Genomic DNA, 23,387 nt, shown 5'->3' on the forward strand with positions numbered 1-23,387 from the left:
AGAGGGGTAGATTAGCCATTTGCAAAAAATATGTGGCATGGTTGTAATTCATTCGAAGAGTAGGGATTACTTGGTCGTTTCACAAAACAACCAAGAGAAAAAATAGGGAAATTTGCAACAAACTAGCTCTCCCCCTATTTCGTTTCCCCATTTGGCCATCAATTGGATGGTTTGGATCACCCCAATTTCTCCCAACCGACCCTCCTCTCTCCCCCACGTTTGAGATTTTCCCCCACCCTAATTCGTCTCTCTCTCTCTCTCCAACCGACCCACCCTCTTTTCCCCTTTGATTTTGCAAATCTCCCATGCCCTAATTTGTCTCTCCCTATCTCTCTAACGGTGCATTCTTATCTCCCCATCAAGTGGATCCATCTACACCATTCAAACACCACTCTTTGCTAGAAGTCTTCATCTCATCCGTCTGAATTAAATTAGAATGGATTTTTGCAACCATTTTATGGGTTATGTGGCAAACCCATCTAAAGTTGGCCAATCCTAGAACTTCACCATCTCTCTTGAGCCTATCATTCCCTAACAAACCAATCTCAATCATTAGATCTTAACCAAAATCATCTTAGCCATCCAAACCAAACCAATTTGGAGAGGTGGCAAGCTTATCACTTGTTAGCCAATAGTGGCCTCTCCTTCCTCTTGATTTTATCCTTTCCTAACGAATCCATCTAGACCCTTAGATCAAAACCAATTTAATCCTAGCCTTACACCCAATTCCCTTTTACCCTTTCCTAAACTACCCCCTCCTAAGCTTATAAATAGACCCTCCCTTTCCTTTGAAGAAAGAAATGGAATAGCCCTCCTCTCCCATTATCATTTTCATTTTATTCCCCCAAGACTCAATGGCTTGCTCTCCCCTTTCTATTTCTCCTCATAGCCTTTGCTCATCTAGGTTAGTATTTTTGCCCCCCTCAAGCCCCCGCAAGCCTAGCAAGACAAAGGTCACTCCATTCTTTTCGGTTTAAGCTCTTGAAAGAGGATTCATCACACTCTCTCCCAAGATCCAAGGTCATTTTCAAAACGTCCAAGAGGTCAGTAATTTTCATGGAAAGGCAATGCTTTATTTCGTTATGGTTTGCATCAATCGAATGTGCTTTGGTTTAATACAAATAGTATAAACGTGTTGCAAATTTGTTCTTAACAGTATGCGTGAAAGGCTTTAGAATTAATGCACAGGTTGCATCAGAAATGGTAAAAAACGTCTCTTATCTTCTTTGGATTTAATAAAAAATAACATGTTTGGGCGTGCTCTTATGATGTCTTTGAAACATGTGCAAACAATATCCTCGCAGGCATGCTGTTAAAATAGATTTTCATGTCTTCAAGTCTTATTTCATTTTTGTAACTTGATCCCTTACTCTTCTAGGACCCACCATGGCATCATAAAAAAGGGAATGAAGAACAAATAACCAATGCTAACAGTAGCTTTGTTAAGCATTCAAAAGAATAAATTAATAAAATGTTAACAATAGCTTTGAATGATAACCATAGAGCCTTGTCAAAGTAATTGCCCGATAACAATAGCCTCGTTGGATATTAATGAGAATCCTTAATCTTGGAACCTAACCCTTAGAGGCTTACTCATCCAGGTGATTTCACGCCGTCCCTAGGGGCCCACACGCCCAACCCGCACCTCAAACCCACGGCCAACTCGGTCTTGACCCGAACCTCGCGGCCCCCCTTGGCCTTGACCAAACCCAATCCACGCCCAATGCTACTTTAGTTCATCCCAACCCGTCCAACCCGGACCCGGACCTGCACCCCCCTAACCCAACCTCTCCTACCTAGCCGCACCTAGCCCCAGCTTAAGCCCAACCCAAGCCGTGCCCCGACCTAACCCGCACCCCTAAGTCAAATCCCAACCCACACCCCAATCCAACCTGACCCAATCAAATCTAACCCAACCCCAAACCAAAACCTAACTAACCCAACTTGAGGTTTAACCCAACCCAACCCAGCCATACGCCCAATCCAATCCAACCCAACCTCACTTGAGCCGTACCCAGACTCAACCCAACCCAGCCACTCGCCCAACCTAACCCCATCCAACCCAATTCAATTTGACTTACGCCCAACCTGACCCTAACTCAATCCAACTTGATCCAACCCAACCCAACCATACAACCTAACCCAACTCCTAACCTGCATCCAAATCACAAACCTATTGCGCCTAAACCTGTTGATAATACAGTGCAACCAATTTGATATGTATACATGTTATAATCGGTCCAAATTTCTTGTGTGTACAGTACATATATATGCAACCAATTCACAATGTATTGATCCGATTATGTGTGCTGTTCACATGGATACCACATATTCAATACAAGTGAATGTGTTACACTGTATGCATAATTTAAGCCCAAGTTTTAAATCCACATGGGTTCCACTTCAACCTGACACCAAAGCTAATATGGGTTCCGACCCAAGGCTCAAAGCCCAGATCCAAGCGTGTTGTGCACATGTGTAGCCTATCTAAAATTGGTCCAAACCCGAGTCAACTCAGGTCGAACCCGTGCAAATTCAACCCGGTCCAAACTGACTCAACCTGGAACCAAACCGCAACTAATCCGGTTCAGCCCCGATCCAACCCGGACCTAACCAGAACTCTCGGTCCGACTTGAACCAACAACCCGAACCCGTAACCAACCACCCGAACCTGCACCAAGCCCCAGTCTAACCCGTAACCAACCATTTCCCCAAAACTTAAAGATCCACTCAGCTTTGAACTCAAGTAATTCGCCTAAAAGACCTATTTTAAGAGTTAAAGACAACCAGAGTTCACCTGAAGTTCAGTGTCAACCCTGAGTCCCTCTGGAATGACACAGAGTACTCCAGAATGTCTTTGAAATACACTAAAAAGTCTCCTGGAGTGAACCAGAAAACATCAGAGTGCCCTGAGAGTGACCCAGTTTCATAACCAGAGTACCCCAGAGTCTATCTGAGTTAAACATTCATTAAGACCAATTCCAGACTTTAGGAAAACCTAGTCCCAATCCCATGCCACCTTATCCTAGGATATCCTATTTTAGAATACCCAATTCTAGAACCCTGAATCTAGGATACCCAATCCTAGGATCCAAACTTAGAATACCCAATTCTAGAATACCTTGTCTCATAATACCTTATCCAAGGATCGCCAAACATGTACCTCAAACCCAAGCCTTAGCTTAGGCTCTTAGGATTCCCTGCATTAGTTCTAAGGTCATATAGAACTTGCATTCTAAGCATATAGAACTTAGCTTTCATAACCTTCCAAACATCCAATCAACATTCAATTATCAGTCTTAGTCAATTACATAGGACCCATGCTAGGCATTAGGCATCTTAGCTAGGCATTTAGGACTGAAACTCCTGGCCCGCATGGGTATAAACTGTGAACGGCTAAATAATTAGAATGCACTTGGGTTAATAAAATTCACATTCACCCCCTTTGTTAAACCTAAATAATTAAAAGCTTTTAAAAGTTAGGCAAGATCGATGCTGTATACTTCGTGCGGTACACCTTCCGATCTCGTAACTAGATAACTTACCGAGAACTCAAAACGTAGACCAAATTAACAGAGTTAATTATGGGTCTTGGGCCCTAACCTAGGTGGCGACTCAGGTCTTTCACCCCTTTTGTGAAAATTCAAACTTTTATCTTAAATTCACAAAAGTGATCATCTTCTAACTAATCATCAAAGACAAGAGCAAATGCTAGAGAAAAGCGCAACACACACCCTCATGGGCCGCGGAGGAAGAGGATGACGCACCTCCAGGAATCGGGATCCACACCGACCCACATGGGTGGTTCCACATGGGCTTCCCCCATGTGGGCTTTACCCAATGGGCTTTTCATGTATATGCTTTGGGTTTTTCAAATAAAATCAACAAAAATTCATTAAATTCAAATTTTATATAAACGAACCCAACCCATATGACATTTATGGTGCACCCCCAACACATGGTCGAGCCATCCTCTTTAGGAAAAATAACTTTTTGGACCAAAATACCCCTATATGACCAATACGCACCTTAAAAAATAGCAAGTTTTTAAGTTCGCTTGTTTTAGTGGGTGATATCAAACGGGATCACTTGGACTCCCCTGAAAATGCCCAAAATGCCCTCGACGCCCAAAATTTCTAAAACAAGTAAAACCCCTGAGAAATTCCAAAAATAACAGGTTTCTTTAAACACTTGAAATCATTCACAATTTCTTAGACATACTTTCTGGATATTCTCAGACACATGGGAAATGATCAAAATACCCCCCGAGGTGCAAAAATGGGTGAAATTAGGGAAAACCCTGAGAAATTCCAAAAATAGCAAGTTTTCTTACATGATTGGAAACTTAAATTCTCTTCTTCCAGAGACTAATGGAACCCCCTAGAGACATTCGGGATTGCGAATCAACTTCAAAACACCTAAAATGATGTGAAATTCACCATAAAATGCAAGAATGCTTAGTCAATGCATAATACTAACTTAGGGATTAACCGACCAACCAAACCTTTCGCTTTTTAAAGCGTAGCAAAATGGGGGTGTCCACACACACACACACACAGACACATACACACACACACACACATATATATATATATATATATATATATATATATATATATATATATATATATAGAGAGAGAGAGAGAGAGAGAGAGAGAGAGAGAGAGAGAGAGAGAGAGAGAGAGAGAGAGAGAACTGATGGTGCGCTTAAGTTGTTATAGCGCCTCCCATTAGTTTAAATGTTTGGGTCCTGCTGGGTCCCGCTTAAGCGCACCAGTGAGATGCGTTATAGCAACTTAAGCGCACCAAAAAAATGGTGCGCTTAAGCTCACCAACAGTTTTCTCATATATATATATATATATATATATATATATATATATATATATATATTTGTATGGGCCAGTATCTCTCTTTGTTGCATTCCCCGGGGCACCAGTTGTAGCTCTAGTTCATTTTACCTAAAAAATTTGTGGCACTTATTGGATGCGATTATAAGTTATTGGAGTGTCTTTCAATTATATTTATGACAACTCCAGAATTTCAGTGCTTGAGCATTAGAAGCTTCCTATATGTTATTGATTTGAACATGTTCTTTTGATAGCTGACCACAATGCATGGGTTTTTCCTTTTGTATTCTGATTATTTTCTGGTTACTTTATTGTCATTTGGAATTTTTACCTTGATGTGTCCCTTTAATTCTCTAATTGGCAGCCTTGTCTTGGTGTGGATTCAAAGACCTTAATGTCTGTAAACGTATCTTCGGAACCATCTTCTGTGGGCGAATCATTGCAACTGAAATTCATTGCACAAAAGAAAATTGAACAATATAATTTTGCACCATGGAGTTTCCTTTAAGCGATCCCCCGTTGCACCACTCTTGGACAGTCGTTCGCTACCAGCAAGGTCGATAAGATTTAATACACTCTGCACTTGCTGTTCGGTGCCCTGGGGAATCATAAGGAACATATCAGTATGTGAATATGATTAAATACAATGTTGCTCCACAAAGGTACCTCGTTAACTCCGGATATCCGCAAAGTAAATACAAAGTGGCTTCTAGAAGACTGCTCATTCATTTGAGTTTTGCCAACAGACCTAGTGTTAAGCTTTTCTGAAAAATAAAAAAACAGTTATAAAACTTTTAAGGAATGGAAAAAAAAGAAAGAGAATGAAAATTTTTTTGTAGTATTTATTTGCTTTTGATTTTACAAACCAAGATTCAATTGCTAATTGTAATTTTGTAAAGTCATAAAAACGGATAATAACCTTCAGTCTAATAGACTTGCTATCCTCAGTTAACAACAAGTCATCGACCTTTCCTACAGGGATAAAATATTACAAGAATAAAATCCTTGAACATAGGTCAAGATAATATCAAGATAAACCTTATCCAAGCCAATCCTAGAAACTGCTTATTCAACGATTTCTATCACTGTAGTAAACATCAACATTAAGGCCAAAGTTCATCTTTTCATATCGTTCTAATTATCTTTCACAAAAAAAAAAATCACAATAAAACTGATATGATAGAAACTGAATATCAGTTTCAAATGGATAATAAGGTCACTGAAAATTAAATTTTCTGTCGGTGTTGTTTGTTCAGAAAAGTTTCTAGGGTCACAATTATGACATGTTTTGTTAGGCACAAAATTGATTACAAAATATTTTCCCATAAACCTGGATCTCGAGCTCTACCTCATGGAGTGCAAGAGAGAGATTTGCATCTCTAGGGATAACAAGGAAGCCCCTGCTCCTCGATGGACTCCTCCTGAATAAATGAAGCTCAACTTTGATGGATCGAGCTTCGGTAATCCAAGTCCAGCTGGTGTTGGAGGAGTTCTCAGGGCCGATATGGGAAAGACCTGGTGTACCTTCTCTGGCCCCATTGGGATCACAGGTTCCAACGTAGCGGAATTGAGAGTTGTTCGCAGGGCATTACAATTACCAAGGAGAGGGATTTGAGCAAGTTGATTTTAGAGGGAGACTCGCTCGTTAAAATCAGATGGAAGGACGGCAGACATCCCCACCCTCAGAGATTTGATGAGTTGGCAGACGAGATCCATCAACGAGCCTCAGATTTCCATAACCCCTTCTGCATGTGCAGAGGATGGAGAATAGTTATGCAGACACTAGCCTAGTTGGGAATGGATAGAGAGGCTCCTTAGAATTATATTTCCTCCCACTTAGGGCCGTAGTTGTTTATTGTCTTCCCTTTTACTTGCTTTTCTCTGTATGCTTTCTTTATCTTCTGACCATCTCAGTCGTGGCTCACCTTTCTTCTGACCATCTCAGTCGTGGTTCACCTTTCTCCCTTTTTTTTATTAAAATTCTCGTTAGCATTCAAAAAAAAAAACACCGTTATATATCGTCATTGGAAAAAGCCCGATCTGATAGAGAAAATATTTTTTATAATTTTTGAATAGATGTTATATACATGAAAGATGATAGGAATTAAACTAGAACCTATGCAAAAGCAATCATAGTTGCTGATCAGTAAATGAATAAACATGGAGGGCAGTTTGGGAAAAAAAGAAGGGAAAATAAAGAAAAATATGTTTTGTATTCGTTGGGTGATACAAAGTTTAGGGAACATGTCAACAGATACTGAAACGTGGGATAAAAAATGTTTTCCAAGTGGGTGATACACAGAACTATTCTTGTATCCTACAATATATATACTATTCATCGCACTACTTGTGTTTCAAAATGCAGATGCAGACCAAAATGTGGCCGAAGGAAATCTTAGTCGACTTGGTTGACACAGCTGAGTAGTATTGAATTTGAGGCGGTCATGACTTGGAAGAGTCAAAAGAGTTTTGATTGACATTGGCAAAATGCAGACTCAGAAGAGAATATCAGAAAGGCAAAATGGAAAAGACTCGGGGCAAATCGATGATCACGTAGGAGAGTTTTGAAACAATGAGAATGCCATATCCTTCCAATACCATGTTTGCCCCAAACAAATACATGATAATACTTATTGGAGTTTAAGGTTTAAGGGAATCGACTCAAGCAAGTCGGCGATGACGCAGGAGAGTTTTGAAACTATGAGCATGTCATATCCTTCCAAATACCATGTTTGCCTCAAACAAATACACGATAATACATCTTGGACTTTGAGGTTTTAAAAATGTTCCAATATCAGACACTTTAAATCCTTTTTTTAAATGGAAATATATACTTATGATTTGAGGTTTTAGAAATGTTAAATACTTTAAGTGGAACAAACAGTATACATTGAAGGTCAGGGATCGACAACTGTTACGCCCAACATAAGCAGAAAATGGGACGAAATTAGCTCAAGGGCAATTTAGAATTTAATTTCTAATGTTGGCGGCTTATGGGCTTCTTGGCGTTTCCCCATGACAAATAAAATGAACACTAGATGCATAACTCACAAGTATTATTACTTTTCTACCCAAATTTGGTTGCAAGCTGTAAATATATGGCAATATCAACTGCAAAATAACTTCTGATGCAAACTCAAACCCAACTATAACGTTTGATCAACTGATTCTAGAACACTAGACTTCCATTTGACGATAAGAAGGTTTTGTCCTTAAATCTTACAGGAGATATATCGCCATTAGCTGCTACACAGATAGGGTTCTTTCCCAATCATTTAAATCATGACATGCTTCCCCGAGGATTTTATTTTTATTCAAGAATCCTTCCCATATACTGTTTAGTTGGGCTCGCCGAGCATTTGTATGGTCTAGAGAGGCCTACTTGTCTTATAGTTTAAGTGCTTTACTTTATCTGTCTTTGGCTTTAGTTTCATCGCTTGTTGTTTCGTTTAGTTCAAGAATACCGCTTATCCTAGTGAGTTTGATGGGCCTTATGGTATATCCCCTCTATAATACAAGTATATGCACCCTATGGTGCGCCTCCTCCCTGTATCACATACAGTGAATCCAATCCATTCCAAGCGTACGATCAAATTTTGAACCCGGATTGTCCAACAATCCATAATCGTCTAGCGAGTTGGAAGTGGGATCATCGAAGGGATCCAATGGTTGATCCAGCATGACGCACAATGGGCCCCATTGCGATCACATATTGTGTAATGCAACTATGATCGCATTAAGCAAGTGGCCCCACCAGGAGATTACCCTGAAGAAGACCATTAGATCAAACTACCCGAGTCACATCCAATGTCTATGTCCTTCCTCCAATCCTTTATTTACCGAGTTTAGTTCTACGAGGAGTGGACACAAATTACCTCCTGTGCATTTGCAAATATCTTTTGGAAACAACCAATGCTTTTCATAAAACCTTTAATAAACTATTTATCAAAAAATGTTTGATCAACTGATTCCAAAACACTAGACTTCCATTTGACGATTAGAAAGTTTTGGCCCTAAATCTTAAATCTTTTCCAACCATTTAATTGTGACATGCTTCTCTAAGGATTTTATTTTTCTTCAAGAATCCTTCCCATATACCGTTTTCTACCATCCCATATCAGTTTCTCTTAACAACACTCAATTTCCATTTGAGGATAGAGAGTTTTAGCCTTAAATCTTATAGGATATCTACTCCCATTTGTTGTTGCACAGATGGGTTTCTTTCATAATCATTAAATCTTGAGAGATGCTTCCTTGAGGATTTTTTTATTTGGCACGGCCCACTTGAGAGCCTTACCGTTTTCTACCACCGTAACTTTCTCCAATTTCCCTTCATTCCTCTTCTCCCTTCTCTTCTTCCTTCTTTGATTTCCCTTTCTTCTCTTCGCTTTTTCTCCGTCTACCCTCATCGCCTTACTGCCCAAGTTGCCTCCCTCAAGTCACCTATCATATATGCACACAAGTGCAGCCGACTGCCTTTCACCACCATTATTTCCCTCTTTTATCCTATCTCCCTCGCTTTTCTCTTGTGCTGCCGCTAGCAAACCCGGTCACTTTCCTTCATACGATCAGTTTATCGGCTAATCTACTGCGTTGTTTTTGAACAGATGGGACTTCAGATCAACATCTCTTGTGCTGCCGCTAGCAAACTCGGTCACTTTCCTTCATACGATCAGTTTATCGGCTAATCTACTGCGTTGTTTCTGAACAACAACCTATAATTCAGCAGGTTTGGCTGTATTTTCCCATCCTCCCCCACCCCCCCCTCGCACAAGCCCTCTTCTTCTCGATGAACAACCAACTGTTATAGCTATTGTTATAGCTACTGCTCTCCAAAGAACCCATGAACCCTAGGTTTGCACCATTTTTCTTCAAAAATCCTTTTCATAAACTATTTTCTGAGTTTTTATATGGTGGCCGACCGTCAAGTACCGTCAAAACGGAACCGCCCTTGATATTTGATCCAACAGAAGCCCACTTTTTAAGATGCTGCTGTTGGATCAAATATCAAGGGTGGTACTTTTGAAGTACCTCCTTCACATGACTTGACGGTCGGGCATCATATAATTTCTCCTATTTTCTACCTTGGGCTAATCTTCCCCGAAAACGAGAGGAGCAGGGAGGTGTGATCAGTTAGGCCTTCCTAAAATTCGGTTAGATAGCTTCTGTTTCCTTTATGTTTTCTATTGGTGGCTTGGGTTGTTGCCCCATTTCGTTCAGTTAGTGAGTTTATTTCTCTTATTCTCTTTCTTTGGGTTTGAGGCGAGGGAAGCTATGTCCCCCTTTTGTATTCTTCTTCCGATAATCAATAAAATGAAGACTCTGGCCTGGGAAAAAATGATTTATGCCATCCCTTCTTGATATCTCTCATAAGTCTATTTTTTAACGGAATCATTCCTATAGAAAAAAAAGAAATAGTGTAGCATTCTCGACCCAACTAGGATATCAAAACATTACTAAACTTAAGATTGCATTCTTCAAAAAACTACCCCAAGTACCGACATGAGCCTAGTCTCATTCATGTCCACCAATAGGACTCCAATGTTTGACATATATCTCCACCCTATAATAACTTTCAATCAGTTTTGACATGTGATAATTGCCCCTTACATACTAGCCATTATGTAATATAGATATTTTCAACTCCATAATAAAGACCAAAATCGATATATAAAACGTAGATATTTCAACTCCATAATAAAGACCAAAATAGATATATAAAACCTACAGGTATTTTCACTCAGTTACAGAAATAAGACAAAACATGTACATGTACCAAACAAAAGCTGACGTTCCTTTTATTCTGGAGAGTGAAATTGATTTGTGACATATGCCACAATATAAGTAAACAAACAAGATAAATTCAGCATGCAATACACATGAATACTTTCAACTTGTAACAGATAAGAATGTAAGATATATATATCCTTTGCATGATAATTGGATCTTGTGCCAAAGAAGAATATGTGTGAACATATGACAACAAAAATATGAAACACAGAGACGGTTGATGAAAATAAGTGCAAAGTAAGATATACGTAACCCAAACAACAAATGCCCATCATTCTATATTATAGGATAAAAGGTAGTGGCACAATTTAATGAGGATATAACAATGTGATTTATAGTTTTTAACTTGCGAGCCAAAAAATATTAAAGTCGGACTGTTTTCTACAGATATAAAATATAGGAATAAAAAGATGCCTTGTCAAGAACTTACCGGCTTTGTGCAGCCTGGTGTAGAAGAGAGGAAACCTCCTTGATAGAGCACACATCTACAATGGTGAGGTCCGAGACATGTGTGTTTCCATTTGCATCGTGTTTAATTGTGTATTGCTTTCCAAGTGATAAGTCCGCATGCAATACACATGAATAATTCCAACTTGTAACATATAAGAATGTAAGATATATATCCTTTGCATGATAATTGGATCTTGTGCCAAAGAAGAATATGTGTGAACATATGACAACAAAAATATGAAACACAAAGACGGTTGATGAAAATAAGTGCAAAGTAAGATATACGTAACCCAAACAACAAATGCCCATCATTCTATATTATAGGATAAAAGGTAGTGGCACAATTTAATGAGGATATAACAATGTGATTTATAGTTTTTAACTTGCAAGCCAAAAAATATTAAAGTCGGACTGTTTTCTACAGATATAAACTATAGGAATAAAAAGATGCCTTGTCAAGAACTTACCGGCTTTGTGCAGCCTGGTGTAGAAGAGAGGAAACCTGCTTGATAGAGCACACATCTACAACGGTGAGGTCCGAGACATGTGTGTTTCCATTTGCATCGTGTTTAATTGTGTATTGCTTTCCAAGTGACAAGTCCGGACCGCTAGAGCGGCTCGTGGATAACAGATCACGGATTGTTTCATTATATATTTCCAACATTGATGCCTGCAGATGTTAAAAGAATACTTAAGATGTCCGGGAGAAAAATTAAGAAAAAAAGTTATACTCATGCACTCAAACTATTACAAAAAAAAGGAACCCACAAAAAATTAAATGGTCAACCTGCATTTTGTATCTCCAACCCTGCGAGGAAAGCAACTGACTAGTTTGAAATATTTGTTCCAAGGATCGTGGTATCAGCCCTTTCTGCTCCCGAGCTTCTGGCTTACCCATCATGGTACAGGTTTTACCGGAACCTGTTTGACCATAAGCAAATATGCAAACCTGCCAGAACACAAATTTTGATTGCTTATCATGTACCCAAACTTGTGAATCCCATCCTTCATGAAACCATAAACTCATAAATACCACAACTGTAAATATTTGTGAAAACGAGAATGCAACATACAGGATAAATGAAGCACAGAGTAAATAATGATGATGAGGATGATGAGGAAATTTGAATATTAAAGACAAAAGAACTGAAAGAACTAATTAAGCATGCACAAGAGAAAATCAAGAATACATAAACAGCAAAATCATAAAAATTCATCCAAAAACCTACTTCAGGAAGTATTCCTCAAGGGTTGGAAATTTTTTTGGTCCTTAATTTGTTGCAATTAGCGGACAATCATTTTGAAGCATACAAGTAATAGCACTGCCTAATAGTGTCCATAATAAATAGCATAAAGATATACTAGTCATGTGTGGGTTCTTAAGGACACAAATTGCATAGGCTCCCCTTGCTTTAGTTAATTCATTTTGGCATTAAAAAATGGACAGAAATTGCATAGAATATTCTTTTATTCTACACTGGCATGCAATTGTTAGGGATATTAAACCTTAGATGTGATTGGGTCCCAAGACCGTCTGGCATCACTAATAAAACTGCAGCCACTATACAACAACTCAATTCATAAAAAGATAAGGCCCAGCTAACCTGAATTAAGCAGTTAATCATTTGAAGAGTTGTCTTACACTCAGCTGGCTGTGAAAAGAGTTTGCCGAAGGGTTAATATTTATTCCATGCCATGATCAAGTATAAATTATAAAATACAACAAGGCTATAAAATAATAGATGCCCAAAATATAACACATGCAACCATCAATCAAATGTCAATTACTGGGTTCCAAATAGAGGCAAAGACACAAACTAAACGAGTTGGCCACCCTAAAATATAGACATTCTAAGCCCTACATTACGAACACTAAGTGAAATGTATGTGCTCACCTTGTAACCATCGAGGGCACTCTGGACAAGTTGTGAGATTTCTACAAAAACATCCTCTTCTGAAGCCTCATGAAACAACTGACATTTCTGCTCCACCACAATCATCATCAGGTAATAAAGGATGCACCCTACAAAAAACTCAAACATTCCCTTTCAGTTCCTGCAATAAACCAAAGTTTCAGTGCCAGTAGAATTCTACGTACTACCAAGTACCAATAAGAATAGGAAGATTGGTACCAGTATTGTGTTGTGAAAATTTTTACGCAGTTTCTCTTCGTCTATAATTTGCATGTCTGCTTCTGTTAAACGATTATGTAGGTCCTGCAAAATTTTCTTTTGTTCTTCGCATTCTGTCCGCTTGTCCATGACAGACAAATCTGCTAGCTAAATTGAGGGAATAAACATTAAATCAAAATTAACATTTGTATAACGGCAAGTCATTAGGAGTGATCAGTCTACTCAATTACGTAATTGGTTTTGTGTGGTGCGTGCGTGCGTGCGGGTGGTGGTGATGGTTTGGAGAGGGGGGATGCTGATTGAACAGATGTGATTGAACAGATGAACCTCAGTAAAATGTAACCAACCTGCAATTTATCATTTGCGGCATAGAGTTGGTGTTGCAGTAAGCTGATTTGTTCTTTTTGGCATGAACAAGTCTCCTGCAATAGAAGATTAAAATAATACATGAGATAAACGTGTTCATGTATTGAAAATTATCAAACAGTATCAGTTCAACAAACCTCGAGAACATTTGTCCTTATTGTCAATTTGATGCGTATTGTAGGCCCAATAAGTCGCATATTTGCCCATTAGAACTTTTAGGATTTTTATTTCCATGTTTTAGTCTTTAGGGATTTTATTTTTCATGTTATTTTATTTCTATGTTATTTTAATTGCTATATATAGGCCTCTTGTATTAGGGTTTTTAGATTTTGATGATGATGAATGAAGGTGTTAGGCACCCCCACTCGCCCGAGCGCACTCGGTCACTTATGTCATTTTTATTATTTTTGAAGAATTATGGGCTAAAATCATGTGAAATGGGAACAGACATCCCTGAGAAAACGTCTACCTAAGCATGCATCACCTTGGAATGGGCAAAGAAAGCAAACAAATCCTAACTCATCACATCTAATCCTAACTCAACACATCTAAGAAAGCAGTAAGTAACCACATGCACAACTACAGCTAAGCAGATAATGATAGATATGATGAGATAAGCAGGAAAAGCATTAAAGAGCTACATCTAAGCAGATAATCAAGATAAGATGAATAAATAAATACTACAGCTAAGCATGTGAATGAGTATGTGAAACTGCTCAAAAGATATATCTAAAGAGCAAACACTCAAGATAAAGAAGTAAACATACTAACATGCAACTAATTATGCAGAAGATAATACAAAGCAGTAAACAACCAAAACAATAGAATAAATACATTAGCATCCGAGCCTATGCAAGAGATAATGCTAAGAAAAATAGTAACTAGTCACATGCTAGAAAAGCAAGTAAGCTGAAAGTAAACACATAAGAAGCTAAAGACAAACACGCGATAAGCTAAAAGATGCAAGGAAAGGAAGAAATCGAAAAATCGACGGTATGCGAGGTCCAAAAATACCAGGGAAGATAAATGGGGACATACAATAGGCTCAGAGAGCGATTATAAAAGAATCAAGCCCAGCGATCCTGATCCGCTAAAGATTAGACAAATCTCAGTCTCGCGGTCGTCATAACCTATCGTTGGGCTCAACGAGGACAATTCCTGTGAAGGGGCCATGCTACGCCATCACCCGTCTCAAAACTCGATAAAACATCGGAAAACCGTTGAAAACCAAAAAACCACGATAAAAATAGGAAATAGAATGAAAAGAGGGCTCCGAGTGACCTGGTGTGGGACATGATCCCGCGAGAGGGGCGGGGCGCGAGCCGCCGCGCGCTCTCCTTTGGTCTCTCGTTCCCACGCGATTGGCGTGTGCATTTTAATATTGATTTGAATTCGTCTTTCCTGTGGACTTGGGATCACTAAGGCAATCCGAATTCCACACGAAAAAGACTGACAGAGTCGCCACCTAGATGTGGGATCTAGGACCCGTAATTAACCAGAAATCTAGACTCGCTACCTGGTTACGAGAATGGAAGGTATGGGGAGTTATCCGCCATATGCACCATTCCTGCCCGATAATCGGTCTTCGATTCCAAAAGCTAACTCTTTTAAATTTATTTTAAATGGCTCATTCAACTCTATGTTAATGTGCGAACTAAGTGACATGCATCCTAGAATCTAATTTCAATGTGAATCCTAGATGTGTATCTTGATTTATTAATTTGTCTGGATTCATTCTACGTGAAAGTTCTCCTAGAATTCTAATTTCATGGAAAACCCTAACTGATTTGATTAAGTATTTACAAGAAAATTAATATACAAAACACCACAATTTGTTGTGGTGCCGACTCGCGGGTGGTATGCCGTCAGACATCCAAGCTGCCTACGTACCCAAGCCTCACTGGGATCAGAGTCGACGTAGTTCGGTGCACCTAAGCCAAGCTACTTATGCCTAACTCAACTAGGACACCGACCTAGACAGAATTGACTGTTTCAACAGTTTTGAGAGAAGTTATTTAATTCAAGTTGAGGATTTTATTATCTTAGGATTTCATCTGAGATGCTATATGATTCTTATCTAAATGCAAATTGTTCCTTAGACTAATGCAGGTTTGCCTACATCCTAGATTACTAGGCTCGTCTTAAGGAAAGATTGGGTGACTAGTGTGACTAGACCTATGGCACGGTTGTTATACATAACAAACGTCCGTGATGAGGCTGGACTCCTAACTCTAGGACTCCCTAAAACTTAGGACACGACACAACACTAGTGTTCCTAAATTGGGCTCTAATGGTTCTTAGATTGGAAACCATAATCCAATGGTTCCGGAAGACTCGAGACAAATCGATTTAAGTTCTCGAGGTTAATGAGTTTCAGATTTCGAAGATTTTCAGTTTCTAGACATTTAAGGATTACCAATGGTTCTAGGGTTCACCAATTTCGGCCTTGAATGGCATCCAAAGGAGGGAATCGTGCGCTCTTTCCTTGTGCAATTTAATACTTAGGTTATAGCATCTTATTGCCTGGCAGAATCTCAGGATTTCCGTGGACAATAACCTCGGAGCCAACAACATGCTATAACTTAAATATTCAAATTGTCAAAGATCAAGTTGCAATTGGGATACGATTATGGATGCACTGGCCATTTTTCCAGGAAAATCTAAAGATCCTAAAATTTCTGTTTTAATGGATTAAGGAGTGAACATGTGACAGAATTTTAAAGTTCTTTAGGAATTTTTATATGATTTTCAATTAATTTCGAATTTTCCATGGATTTTATCAATTTTAAGCATATGAGCGGTTTTACAAGTGAAATTGTTGCAAATAAATTCGAAATGATTTGAAATTTCTACAGCAGCAAGATGAAAATGTATGTAGCTTACAGGATGAGTTTTGCATATTTTTACATTAAATTCACATTTAATCTTGATTAATCCATTAAATGTCCAGATTGCACAATTAACACATAAACTAGTAGAAATACAACTCTAAATTCTATGAAATTTCTACAGAAATACTATATGAATCAAAATAGCATGCAGTGAGATTTTCATGAATTTTAGAAATTATTTACTACCAATTTCGGATTTTACAATTTCCAGACCAGATTATAAATTAACACTACATCCCATTTTAAAACAGATCCAAATAACACGAAAATTTTACAGTAACAAGTAATATGGAAGATAAGACTACTGTAAAAATTTTATGAATTTTAATGATGATCTGATGTTAGTAAAAAGTCTCCTAAAATCTGATAAGTTTCAAAGAAAATATTAAATAATATACCAAATAAACTCCAAAAATCTTTATAAATTCATGGTAAAATGAATCAGTAACATATTATTTTTCCACGAAATTTCATTAATTGTAGAATTTGTTTGGTATATAATTTAATTTTTCTTCGTCAAAAGATGTTTTTTGAAGAGTTTTCCATTTTTAAAACACAATTTGCGGAAAAAATCAGAAAAATTCGGAAAAATACAGAAATATTTTGAGAACAATGCACCTACCTGTGGTGAAGATCTCCGCCCAATCCAAAAAAATATAAAAAATCCTGCCGCCGCCGATCCGCTCCGCCGTCTTTCGCTTTCTCTGGAGTGTTTAGAGGGAGTGATTGAGGGAGTGAAGAGATAATGGAAGAAGAATATTAGGGAGAGGCATGGAAGAATATATTGAGGAAAGGGATTGGAGGGAGTGATTAGAAGAGATAATGGAAGAGAAAGAGATAATGGAAGATAAATTTCTCTTTTTTTTTTTTATGGATGGGAAGGAAGATATATATAGGGAGAGAAAGAGAGAGAGAGAGATATGTTGGTGGAGAGCTCATCATGTTGTCCCTCTTAGTGGAGAATCCATCATTATTGTTCTTAGTGGAGGGCCCATCATGTTTCTTAGTGGAGAATCCATCATTATTGTTCTTAGTGGAGGGCCCATCATGTTTCTTAGTGGAGAATCCATCATTATTGTTCTTAGTGGAGGGCCCATCATGTTTCTTAGTGGAGAATCCATCATTATTGTTCTTAGTGGAGGGCCCATCATGTTGTCTTAGTGGAGAGCTACCATCATTGCTCTTCATAAGAGGCCTCACAAGAGGCCCCATTGAGGCCCCACAACGCGGGCCCCACAACGCGGGCCCCACAATGTGGGCCCCACAATGTGGGCCCCCGGTTGATTCAATTTTAAACAAATGTTCAATGCGGGCCCACCAAACGGGTACAAATTCTCCCTTGCTCGGATTCTCACGAATAACCCTTCTCCGCACTTTAGCGAAAAAAATCAGAACAATGCAGAAATGACCAGAAAGATTTGAGAAAGCGTAAGGGACGAACACCGGAATAGAAAACATTGAAAAATTGACAGCGAAACCCTAATTTCTTTTTTAATCAAAGCAGAGCAAAATGGGGTGTCTACAGATGCCCCTCTTTGGTAGAGATGACGTAGTCATCGAATACCAAAGTCAAAATGACAGAACCATTTTGCGTAGCTTTAATCGACAAAAGACTCTACGGAACCTAGACGCAAGCATTTACTACCTAATGTAAAACCCAAAACGAAGTCCTAGAATTGGAATGTAGTAAAAAAATCCCGCTGCGGTGCCGCTCGACATCACATTTATATGATGTTTAAAGAGAAAAGACCATTTTTGAATGGACTCAGAATGAAATACCATATTTTTACGGCTTCCAAGGAAATGAGACATCACATTTGTATGATGCTCAAAGAGAGTAAGAGACCATAGTTGTATGGACCTGAAGAGAATGGAATACCGTATTTTTACGGAGTTCCAAAGAAATGAGGTATCATATTTGTATGATGCTCAAAGAGAATAAGAGAACGTAGTTGTATGGACTCGAAGAGAATGGAACACCGTATTTTTTACGGAGTTCCAAGGAAATGAGGTATCATATTTGTATGATGCTCAAAGAGAATAAGAGAACATTTTTGAATGGACTCAGAAGAGAATGGAATACCGTATTTTTACGGAGTTCCAAAGAAATGAGGTATCATATTTGTATGATGCTCAAAGAGAATAAGAGAACATTTTTGAATGGACTCAGAAGAGAATGGAATACCGTATTTTTTACGGAGTTCCAAGGAAATGAGGTATCATATTTGTATGATGCTCAAAGAGAATAAGAGAACATTTTTGAATGGACTCAGAAGAGAATGGAATACCTTATTTTTTACGGAGTTCCAAGGAAATGAGGTATCATATTTGTATGATGCTCAAAGAGAATAAGAGAACATTTTTGAATGGACTCAGAAGAGAATGGAATACCGTATTTTTACGGAGTTCCAAGGAAATGAGGTATCATATTTGTATGATGCTCAAAGGGAATAAGAGAACATTTTTTAATGGACTCAGAATGAAATACCGTATTTTTACGGCTTCAATCTTCGGTTGAGATTAATGAATTTGGAGGTTTTTTTATGAATTTGAATTTGACGTAGAATTGGATTTGATGAATTTGGGGAATTTGAATTTGACGTAGGATTGGAGTTGATGAATTTTGGGATTTTGAATTTTGACGTAGAATTGGACTTGATGAATTTTGGGAATTTGAATTTAACGTAGAATTGGATTTGATGAATTACGGAATTCCAAGGAAATGAGGTATCATATTTGTATGATGCTCAAAGAGAATAAGAGAACATTTTTGAATGGACTCAGAAGAAAATGGAATACCGTATTTTTACGGAGTTCCAAGGAAATGAGATATCATATTTGTATGATGTTCAAAGAAAGAAGACCACTTTCAAATGGACTCAGAGAGTATATGATAACAGAGATTATCAGGAAAGGGGGAACTGGAATCTCCAATTAACAATTTTGGAAGCAAATGATTCAATACCACCATGCAGCAAAGGTCTTTCAAGGCTTGAATATGAGATGCCACTTTATTAGCAACCTGCCCCAGTTTAAGGCCTTCTAACCTTCTTCTATTCATTGACCAGAGATCATTCTTGCAACGATTTTTCACCATTCGTGACAGTCGCACCTTTTCCAAGTTTCTCGGAATCCGTTAATGAACCTGCCTTCAGAGTGATTGCACCCTACAACAATTCTTTAAAATAGCATTTGTAAATTTTTCTAAAAATAGAACCACAGACATTGGTAATAAAAAGACAAAATAAGAAAGATTACTCAAGTGATCTCGTGATGCTTCTGACTTATCAGTATTTTCTTTTGGGTTAGGTTAGCCTCTTTTAAAGAATGTTTCTCCACTGATAAACATCTTCACTTATTTTTTAAGACAGTGATACTTCATATATCCTTCTATCAACTTTCGGATTGTTTTGAAATTAATGCCCTTAGTTTCGGGAATCATTGTTATTTTTGCCTGACCTACTGAGAGTTCAGAGGTCGATGTAATTCTTCTGGCGTGAACCCCATCTTACCACGACCAAGTATTCTTTTTTAGATTTTCAACTTGGCGGACCGTTCAACCTTAACTTTTGCCTGAATCGCCTTTTAGGTTTTCAACTCAGCAGGCTACCCCCTTAACTTTTGCCTAAGCTGCCTTTTCAGGTTTTCAACTTAGCAGAGGAATGATCCTGAATTTTGCCTAGATCGCCTTTTCAGGTTTTCAATCTAGCGGATTTTCAAGCTCCATTTTTTTTTTTTTTTTTTTTTTTTTTTTTGAACACCAAAAGGACTTTACAGGTGAGGTAGAGCTTTTCAAAGAATGGCTTAAGGTTTTGCAAGAGTTTCGACCGAACCTGTGAACAGGTTGCCTACGTATCCCAGTGTAGGAATCAGGTCATGCGTAGTTCAGGGGAATGCCCCTAGTACATTGGGTTTTGAAGGAAAATTTTATGTAGGCTCGAAAGGGTTTGCAAAAGGTTATATATTTTTTGATTTTGGGTTATGAATTTGGGTTTTATTCGGCCAAAAGACGGCCTTCTGGTGTTCAAGCATAGAACCTCTTGAGTTGATCAAGATTTGTTGGTTCCGGCAATATTTCTCCATTTAAATTACGGAGCTTGACGGCTTTTCCGGGTAAGATTTGGTCCACGATGTATGGCCCTGACCAATTAGGCTTGAATTTGCCTCTTGGGTCAAGCACTGGTGCTCGATTTTCTTTTAGAACAAGATTGCCTTCTTCGAGATCTCTGATTTTAACCTTTTTATTAAAAGCCCGGGCTATTCTGCGCTGATAACCCTGCACATGGTAAAGTGCTTTTAACCTCTTTTCATCTAGCATGTTCAGCTCTTTATATCTGGCGTCTGCCCATTCATTTTCTGGCAACTTGACTTCAGTCAATACTCGGAGCGAAGGTACACGGATCTCCACAGGTAGCACTGCTTCCATACCATAAACAAGCGAGTAAGGGGTTGCCCCAGTTGAAGCTCTAATTGATGTTCTGTAAGCCCACAATGCGTACGGCAACTTATTCGACCAATCCTTATAAGTTTCTGACATCTTGCTAATGATAGTCTTGACATTTTTATTTGCAGCTTCCACCGCTCCATTTGTCTGCGGCCGATAAGGTGAAGATTTATGATGCTTAATCTTGAACTCTTCGCAAAGAGTGATAACTTCTTTCTTGAAATGAGATCCGTTATCTGAGATAAGTTCATGGGGAATTCCATATCTGCATATGATGTTGGTTCGTATGAATTTAGCAACTGATGCGGATGTAAGCTTTGCATAAGAAGCGGCCTCAACCCACTTAGTGAAGTAGTCAATTGCAACGAGTATGTACTCGTGACCACTAGATGACTTAGGGGAAATCTTGCCAATTATGTCAATTCCCCATACCGAAAACGGCCAAGGAGAAGTAAGAGAATGCAATTCGGTAGGTGGTACATGAATGAGATTCGCATGTATCTGACATTTATAGCATTTCTTCACAAATGTGTGACAATCTGCTTCCAATGTTGGCCAATAGTACCCCAGACGTAGGATCTTCTTTGACAACATCCTCCCATTCATATGAGGTCCACACACCCCTTCATGAACATCTGCGAGAATTTCTTCTGCCTGATCTTCAGTGACACATAAGAGTTGGATTCCGTCGAAGGACCGTCGATACAGCTCTCCTCCACAAATGACAAAGTTAACTGCCAATCTCTGCAAAGTCCTTATCTCCTTATTCGACGCCTCATTGGGATGCCCCTGGCCCGAGATGTAGTTCTTTATGTCCGTATACCATGGTTTACCATCGGGACATCTTGCAGCTATCTCTATAGCATCAACATATGCAGGAGCCCATTGCTCTTGAACCGTGATGGGCCTCATCTTCATATTGTGAGGTATGTCAATCATAGAAGCTAACGTCGCTAAGGCATCGGCGAATCTATTCTTCAACCTTGGCAAATAACTGAAAGTGATGTGCTGGAATTGCTTAGCGAGAACATCCAAGTATTCATGATATGGCAGCAACTTTTCTTCTTTGGTTCTCCATTCTCCTTGGGTTTGGCAAATGATTAACATTGAATCTCCATATACGTCAAGATTCTCTATGCCTAAGGCCAATGCAGCCTCAAGCCCAACAATGCATGCTTCATACTCTGCCATATTGTTGGTGCAATTGAATTGTAACTTAACGGCAAGGGGGACATGCTCATTTCGGGGTGACACAAGCAATGCCCCTACTCCTTGCCCTGTTTGGTTTGCTGCTCCATCGAAATAGAGGGTCCAACCAGTTTCTGGATATTCATCTTCTACCATCATGATCTCTTCATCTGGGAACATCGTCTTAAAAGGCTGATTTTCTTCTCGGGGTGCTTCTGCCAATTGTTCAGCAATGGCTCGGCCCTTTACTGATTTTTGGGTTACATGGGTGATGTCAAATTCAGACAACAATAACAACCATCTGGCAGTCCTACCTGTCAGGGCTGGTTTTTCAAAGAGATATTTTAGAGGATCCATCCTTGATAGGAGCAAGACCTTATGTGATAAAAGGTAATGCCTGAGTCGCTGAGTAGCCCAAACCAAAGCTAAGCAGGTTTTTTCTAGGACAGTATACTTCTGTTCGTACTCCAACATCTTCTTACTAAGATAGTATACAGCCTTTTCATGCTTGGTTTCTGGATCTTGCTGTGCTAACATACAGCCCATTGTGGTTTCTGTTACTGACAAGTAAAGTAGCAATGGATGCCCCGGTATTACTGGTGCTACTATCGGTGGTTCAGACAAACTTTGCTTTATTTTCTCGAAGGCCTGTTGACATTCCTCCGTCCACTCTTTGGAAGAGTTTTTCTTTAATAGCTTGAAGATAGGTTCACAAGTTGAAGTCAGATGAGCGATGAATCGTCTTAGGAACTGTATCCTTCCTAGGAATCCCCGTATTTCCTTCTCGGTTCTAGGCGGCGGCATCTCCTGGATAGCCTTAATTTTCTGAGGATCCACCTCTATGCCCCTTTGACTCACCATGAATCCAAGCAACTTACCAGAGGTAACCCCGAATACACACTTGCTAGGATTCAAGCGAAGCTGGTATTTGAGTATTCTTTCAAAGAACTTCTTGAGGTTCGGGATGTGATCTCTCCTTTCCTTGGCTTTTACAATCATATCATCGACATAAACTTCGACTTCTCGATGTATCATGTCATGGAGTAAGGCTGTAGCTGCTCTTTGATATGTTGCGCCAGCATTCTTAAGACCAAATGGCATTACCCGATAGCAATATGTCCCCCATTGTGTAATGAACGAGGTTTTAGCCATGTCTTCGGGTGCCATCTTAATTTGATTGTAGCCCGAGAAACCATCCATGAAGGATAGTAATTCATGCCCGGCCGTATTGTCTACCAGGATATCGATATGTGGTAGAGGGAAATCGTCTTTCGGACT

At 39.0% G+C, this 23,387-nt stretch overlaps 1 protein-coding gene across 1 annotated transcript; it reads right to left on the reverse strand.

The window, feature by feature from the left end:
• Positions 1-5,193: 5,193 nt before the first annotated feature.
• LOC143864912 (kinesin-like protein KIN-14N) lies at positions 5,194-13,783 on the reverse strand. Its single transcript, XM_077375773.1, has 10 exons — positions 13,724-13,783; positions 13,568-13,642; positions 13,221-13,367; positions 12,984-13,070; positions 11,876-12,037; positions 11,556-11,758; positions 6,529-6,593; positions 5,768-5,820; positions 5,340-5,446; positions 5,194-5,293 (listed from the first exon to the last, which is right to left on the reverse strand). The coding sequence occupies exons 1-10, from the start codon at positions 13,781-13,783 to the stop codon at positions 5,194-5,196; spliced, it is 1,059 nt and encodes a 352-aa protein (XP_077231888.1).
• Between the last annotated feature and the right edge of the window lie 9,604 nt (positions 13,784-23,387).

This window comes from Tasmannia lanceolata, unplaced genomic scaffold (genome assembly GCF_043159265.1).
Source record: "Tasmannia lanceolata isolate RefF3 unplaced genomic scaffold, GAP_Taslan_0.1 ptg000054l, whole genome shotgun sequence".
Classification (NCBI taxonomy): domain Eukaryota; kingdom Viridiplantae; phylum Streptophyta; class Magnoliopsida; order Canellales; family Winteraceae; genus Tasmannia; species Tasmannia lanceolata.

Excerpts from the sequence above, each read along its gene's own strand:
- LOC143864912 (XM_077375773.1), bottom strand. The coding sequence starts at position 13,783 with ATGCGACTTATTGGGCCTACAATACGCATCAAATTGACAATAAGGACA. Across the intron at positions 12,038-12,983 it reads GTGCCCTCGATGGTTACAAG|GTTTGCATATTTGCTTATGG; the intron begins GTGAGCACATAC and ends GTGTTCTGGCAG. Across the intron at positions 6,594-11,555 it reads CACCAGGCTGCACAAAGCCG|AAGGGGTTATGGAAATCTGA; the intron begins GTAAGTTCTTGA and ends CTGCACATGCAG.